The sequence below is a fragment of the Glycine max genome, chromosome 14 (genome assembly GCF_000004515.6).
Source record: "Glycine max cultivar Williams 82 chromosome 14, Glycine_max_v4.0, whole genome shotgun sequence".
Classification (NCBI taxonomy): Eukaryota; Viridiplantae; Streptophyta; class Magnoliopsida; order Fabales; family Fabaceae; genus Glycine; species Glycine max.
Window position 1 is genome coordinate 44,990,487 of NC_038250.2, and position 5,902 is coordinate 44,996,388.

Consider the following 5,902-nt stretch of genomic DNA (forward strand, 5'->3'; position numbering starts at 1 on the left):
AAATTCATTCAACTTTCCTCTAGTCTAAAGTTGCGATCCTGACATGGTCCATAACTTAAAATAATTGAGAAACGAGTTCACTTGGGAATAAGTGAAGATCAATCCTGGAAATAGTGCTTGGAAAGAAAAGAGAGAGAGAGACTAATTATTTAATTAGAGATAGGATAATTGCACACACAGTGAAGTAGCTTAATCCAGTGGTATAGCACAGAAAAACATTTCTTTAGTGGTTGACCTCGTGCTTAGATCAGCTATGAAATGTGCTTAACAGACAAAAGTTGTGAAAACCAAAAACCCTTTATAGTAGTAGGCTTCACCGACCTTCCTAATTTTTCCTTCCCCCACCAAGGCACCAACAACACCACTAGTTGTTGGCTTCCTTGTTTGTTATTTTGTACGTTAGATTCTGCATTCTGGCTCTCCACCATTATTTTATCAACCCTGATATCATTATTGGTAAATGCATGATTATTATTATTATTATTATCTAATATCTTAATGTGCACAAAGGCATTAATGTATCCCAACCCCAAAACCGTACACGTGGCCCACACAACCAAAAGATCAGGTGGGTGGGCCACACCCCTAGATGGGTCTTCACCAACCAGCCCAAAGAATCAAACTTTTTTAAGAACTGCAACTCAATATAATTATTGTAAGTTATTATCAGAGCGTATGTGTGTACTTAGTAAACAATATAATGCATGTGACAACCTGATCGGGTTCGGGATGTGTGTTGATACTTGTTTATTCATGACCATGCAATTTGATGGAAAATTTATTTAAAAAAGCAATGGACTTGATCTGAGGGGTGGCCAGTAGGTAAGATAGGACCATCACAATGGTCATTCAAACGTATCCTACGGTTACAATTGAAAACTAGTGAGGCAGTGGGGAAGAATCAATCTACTTGTGGAAGGTCATAATCAATTTGTTTTCTCTTAATTTTGTTTTACTTTTCTCCTAGGGGACAGTGATGGCTACTTGTAAAGAAGAACGAAAGGCAAACAGAAAAAAGGATATGGTTAAAAAAGGCAAAGACAGCTATTGTATGGTAATGACCATCCAGAGGGGCTATTCCTATTCCCACCACCATGAGCAATAATATGGATAAGCCAAAGCCAAATTATGAGTAGAAGGGAGTTACCCTTTTATTTTTTGGTTCAGTGTTCCCTGCACAAGGCTCTTCTTATCCTCTTTGTTCTCACCGAAGCAATCTGAGTAACAGGGACATGGAAAGAAAAAGGGAAATGACCAATTGTGAGGGGGCCAGTGGCAAGGAGACCCATTTGGGGTTTCACTTCACTCCACTTGCTTAAGCAGCAAATGGATAGACAAAAAGAGAGAGCCAAAGCTTTGCTTCCCATCACTTAGTTGCACAGTCAGATCCCACTTTGATGTTAAGTTTACTTTTCACCATTCTACCTCATGCCAGATTGAATACCAACAAACAAGGGAGGGAGATGGTTTTCTCACCTAATAATGAGAGAGAGAGAGAGAGAGTCCGTTAGTGGACTTGGCCGCTTTATAACACAAACGCAGGAGGGGAGACCAGTCATCAAATTATTGGTCCCCTCACACCCTGTTCAAGCCATATAATTTTATACTCACATATACATCACCCTCATATAATATCTATATTCAAAGCACAAGGAAATTATTCATTTCAGACTGTAGCTAATAAATTATTAGTTCAATCCCTCTACATAAACTAATAGGCATGTGAACTAAGAAGGCTTGTGTGAGGTAACTGATGAATGGAAGAAACCCTCTCAAAGATCAGATGAAAGAAGATGAGGACCATCAAACAATTCCTCCCCCATTTTTTTTCTGTTAAAAGGGATGGATCCTCGCGGCATGTAAATGGAACCCCACGAGAAGAAAGGGGGTCCTGCAACGTGTACTTGAATAACACTTTCCACGCATAATTAATAGGTCTCACTATCGATCATTCCACATTCAGAAAACGAAAGATACATACATAATATGGTCCATGAATATTCTGGCATTTATTAACCATCTCACAATTGCTAACAATAACAATAAATTCAACAGTCAGGTGCTACAGCAACACATCCGTGAACATTAAAAAAAGAAAGGAAAAAAGACATTTGAGATTAGGGAGACAGAGATAGGTTTATATCACAGTCTGGGGTTTGGATTCTGGCCAGCCAAAGCTTCAACTAACTATCGTTTGAATCCAAATAAACAGACTAAGTTCCTTACAAAGTGAATACACATTTTTTGCTTCTCTACTGGTAAGGTATGATGGATAAGTTAGAGAACATCACCTCTCCAAAACCTTCTGATTTGATCCTTCTGAATCTGCTCTCAATGTACCATCTATTTGACCAAGGAAATGAAATAATGCTTATTAACCAATCCTCAGAGCAGCTTGAGCAATCTCTACTTCCCCCTCCTTGGGCAGTTTTCCGTTATGATGAAAATGAATATAAAAGAAGAAAAAAAAAATACATAAACTTAAACTTTGACGATACGACAACATTGATTTCTGCAGGACTTCATTTTCTGAATCATTCTCCCCCTACCCCTTCCTATTATTCTATTCCCTCTTTCAATCCTTAGTCCTCTAACATAAACAAGGGCAAATGGAGAAATTTTCCCAACCTCCCTCCCCAATAGTAGCTTTGTGGCCTGCCATCACTGCAGCCCATACCAAGAACAGGAGTTGCAAGCTTAACTTTGTTTGCCATGGATAGCAGAGAAATCTTCTAGCAGGTTTATATTTAAAATCCCCTGTTCCATCCTGTTTCATCGACCAGCCACCGTTAGAAAGAGCTAAAATCTTCTTGAATTAAAAAGAAAAATCTATTGCAGGATGGTAACAAATCTTGGAGCATCATCCCGTGGTCCATCAAGAGACCGATACATGTACAATGTCTCAACTTCATCACCTGCATTCTCCTCTTCATCACCTGCATTCTCCTCGTTGTTGTTGTTGATCACTTCCAAAACCAGGTTGGGCAATGCTCGAGCAACCTCTTGGCAAGCTTGGCGCGTCAATTTACAGGATGACATCCAGAGGAATCTCATGTTGTAATAATGATGCAAACCGGATCTCAGAGCTCCATCCCCAAAAGGACTATCCCTGATTTCAAGCTTTTGCAAATTAGGGCATCCTTCAAGCACATATTTAAGGCCGACGTCAGTGTCCCCAGCAAAGGCAACTGACAGCGTCCTAACCAATTTCCCATACATCCCAATGTACTCAAAAACACGATCAGTCAGCAAACCAGACATAGCAAGCCGAGTGAGCTTCTTGCAATTCATAACAATAGCACCAAAACCCTCATCCATGGGTTCCTCAGTCACAGGATCCGGCCTATACCGCCCAATTATACATAAACGAAACACCACAAGATCCGGGCAGTTCTTTGACATAGCCACCACAGCCGCATTAGTCATCCTCTGGGTGAAAAACAAAATCGATTCCAACTTCCTACAACCCTGAGAAATTGCTTCAAACCCCACCTCAGAAACAGGCCCATCAGTCTCCTCCCTTGCATCCACAGGAAAAACCCGAAGTTCGCGCAAGTCCTTGCAAGTTGCAGCCACCGCCTGAAGCCCCTCATCACGTATCGAATCAAGTACCTGCACACCAAAATCCAAACAACAATAAGCTCCAAATCTAAAATCAAATTCAAATTCTCAACAATGCAGCCACACAAGTCACAAAGCTACAACACATACCCAGAATATCTGCAGCTTATGACAGTGGCGGATAACTGACTTCAGCTGATCCGTGTTAACATCAGCATAGCTCAAATTCAACGATGTCAGATTTGTGCAGACAGGATAAATAGCAGGAAGGTAATCCGCCCAAATCTCCCTGAATCCAGACAGGCAAACCAGGGATCTGCAAGCCTCAAAGGCGGCCGCGTAATCCGGCTCCTGATAATCCGGCTCCTGATCCCCGACCGCCCCAGCCTCAGTAGCACTGAATGAACCCGTTCCAAGGTGAGTAAGCTGCGGAGCTCGAAGCAACAAACGATAGAGCTCAGCCATGGAAACATATCGGTTCAAACGAAGCTTCTTCAAGCGAGGCGACCTAGCCACTAAACCCTCCAAAGCCTCGAAATTGATAGGAACATCAACACAGTCAAACACAAGAGACTCCAGATTGGTTTGGCTCTCGGGAAAACACGAAATCCAATCCACCTCCTCATCGTCCTCAACCTCAGATTCCACAAGCTCAAGCACCCTCAGCAATCTAATCACCACACCACACAACACAACAATGCTCAAAATTAGAAATCAATCAATCAAGAACTCTTTTATTCGACTAAACTTGTTTTAAAAATAAAAATAAAAAGTAATACGGGTTGAGTTAAAATGAATGATTAGGTTTTTCTTTTTTTGTGTGCATAAGTGAGATCTAAACCTGCACTTGGAGACGACGACGGCGAGGCCGGGAGTGCCGAAGCCCTCGCAGCAGACGAGGACGAGTTCGCGGAAGGCGGCGAAGGAGTCGGCGATTAGGGCGAGGTCGGCGTCGGTGAGCAGCATGCGCTTGAGGTGGAGCTTCTCGAGCCAGGGGTAGGCCTGGGAGAGGGCGGAGGCCCAGGGGGAGAAGTGGGCCCCCCAGTCGGCGGGCATAAGATCGAAGTCGGCGAAGCGGGGCTTGCCCTTGACGGTGACGGACCTGGCGCGCGTGAAGCGGGCGGTGGCGCGAGTGGGGGAGAGCGCGTAGCAGTTGCCGATGAAGAGCTCGGATCGGGTGAGGGCCTCGGCGCGGTACCAGGAGCGGCACACCAATGAGGCGGCGTTGCGGTCGCGCCGCGACGAGAGGAAGTGGAGAACGTTCTCGAGCACGTTCTCGAGGACCTGGTCCGGGAAGGGAGCCTGAGGCTCAGAGGTGCCGGAACCCGAACCAAGACCCGAACCGCAGGTTCGGGTCTTGGAGTTAGAGGATTCCGTGATTTCGGCACGCGCCAGATCCAGTAAGGAGGATCGGTGGTCGTCCTCGGAGTTTGTCGAAGGATGGTTCTCTTTCTCTCTCATTTGTTCGATTCAGTCGATGATGTGTTTTGGGGATTTTGATCTGGTGACTGTGGCTTTGGATTCAAAAGAATGGAATATTTGAGAAGGAATGGGAGAAGAGAAGAAAAGTTGGAAATGGGAGAAGAGGAGAATGAAGGAGAGAGTGAGGAGGGTGATATACTGAGATGAGAGAGAGAGAGAGAGAGAGAGAGAGAGAGTGGGGATTTTTTAGTTTAATTGGTCACAAAAACAAAACAGGGCCAGGGAGTGACAACAGTAACCTCAGCTGTCTGTGTCTCTGAGCTTTAGCATTGGGATTCTCAATGCCCTCTCCCTTTCATCACAAATATCCAAATCAAATGCCTCTCTCTCTCTCTGTTTCATTATTTGAGAGATTTTATTTTATTTTCACTTCCCTTTCCTTTTACAAGCTTTTGTACTTTTTTTTTCTTTTTCATCTTTTCATGGCTCCCTTTGGTAATTTCTCCACTTATTGCAGTTTTTTTCCCCTTTCTGGTCAGGTTTATTTGTGGAATGAAAAAAATAAAAATAGATACAGGCTTAAATATTGTTTAACTTATAATTTGTTAATTATTTTTGTGTTTAATGTTTATATAGTATGTAAAATAATTTTGTATTCTATTAAATTATAAATTATTATTTAAATTATTTTAAGATAATTATTTTAAAAATTAATAAATTTATCATACATGTTAAAACTGTGAATGACTGTATAAAAAATTTTATATCATTAAGACATAATCCTTTTTCTCATTAACTTTTTTAGTTTCTATAAAAATATTTTAATCTTTATAATCTAGATATTTTAATTTTTACTTTTTTTTACAGAAATTCAAATTTTGATTTTTACTTCCTACAAAATTATGTTAATCAGTTTAAT

The 5,902-nt window shown here is 41.8% G+C and overlaps 1 protein-coding gene across 1 annotated transcript; it reads right to left on the minus strand.

Moving 5' to 3' along the window:
* Positions 1-1,987: 1,987 nt before the first annotated feature.
* LOC100775877 (transport inhibitor response 1-like protein) lies at positions 1,988-5,366 on the minus strand. The gene is made up of 3 exons (XM_003544186.5): positions 4,403-5,366; positions 3,712-4,231; positions 1,988-3,612 (listed from the first exon to the last, which is right to left on the minus strand). Exons 1-3 carry the CDS (start codon positions 5,020-5,022, stop codon positions 2,830-2,832), a joined length of 1,923 nt encoding a protein of 640 aa, XP_003544234.1. The 5' UTR covers positions 5,023-5,366; the 3' UTR covers positions 1,988-2,829.
* Positions 5,367-5,902: the final 536 nt, after the last annotated feature.

Coding starts and splice junctions, on each gene's coding strand:
- LOC100775877 (XM_003544186.5), bottom strand. CDS start 5,022: ATGAGAGAGAAAGAGAACCATCCTTCGACAAACTCCGAGGACGACCAC. Junction 4,232..4,402: donor GTCGTCGTCTCCAAGTGCAG/GTTTAGATCTCA, acceptor TGTGGTGATTAG/ATTGCTGAGGGTGCTTGAGC. Junction 3,613..3,711: donor ATAAGCTGCAGATATTCTGG/GTATGTGTTGTA, acceptor TTTGGTGTGCAG/GTACTTGATTCGATACGTGA.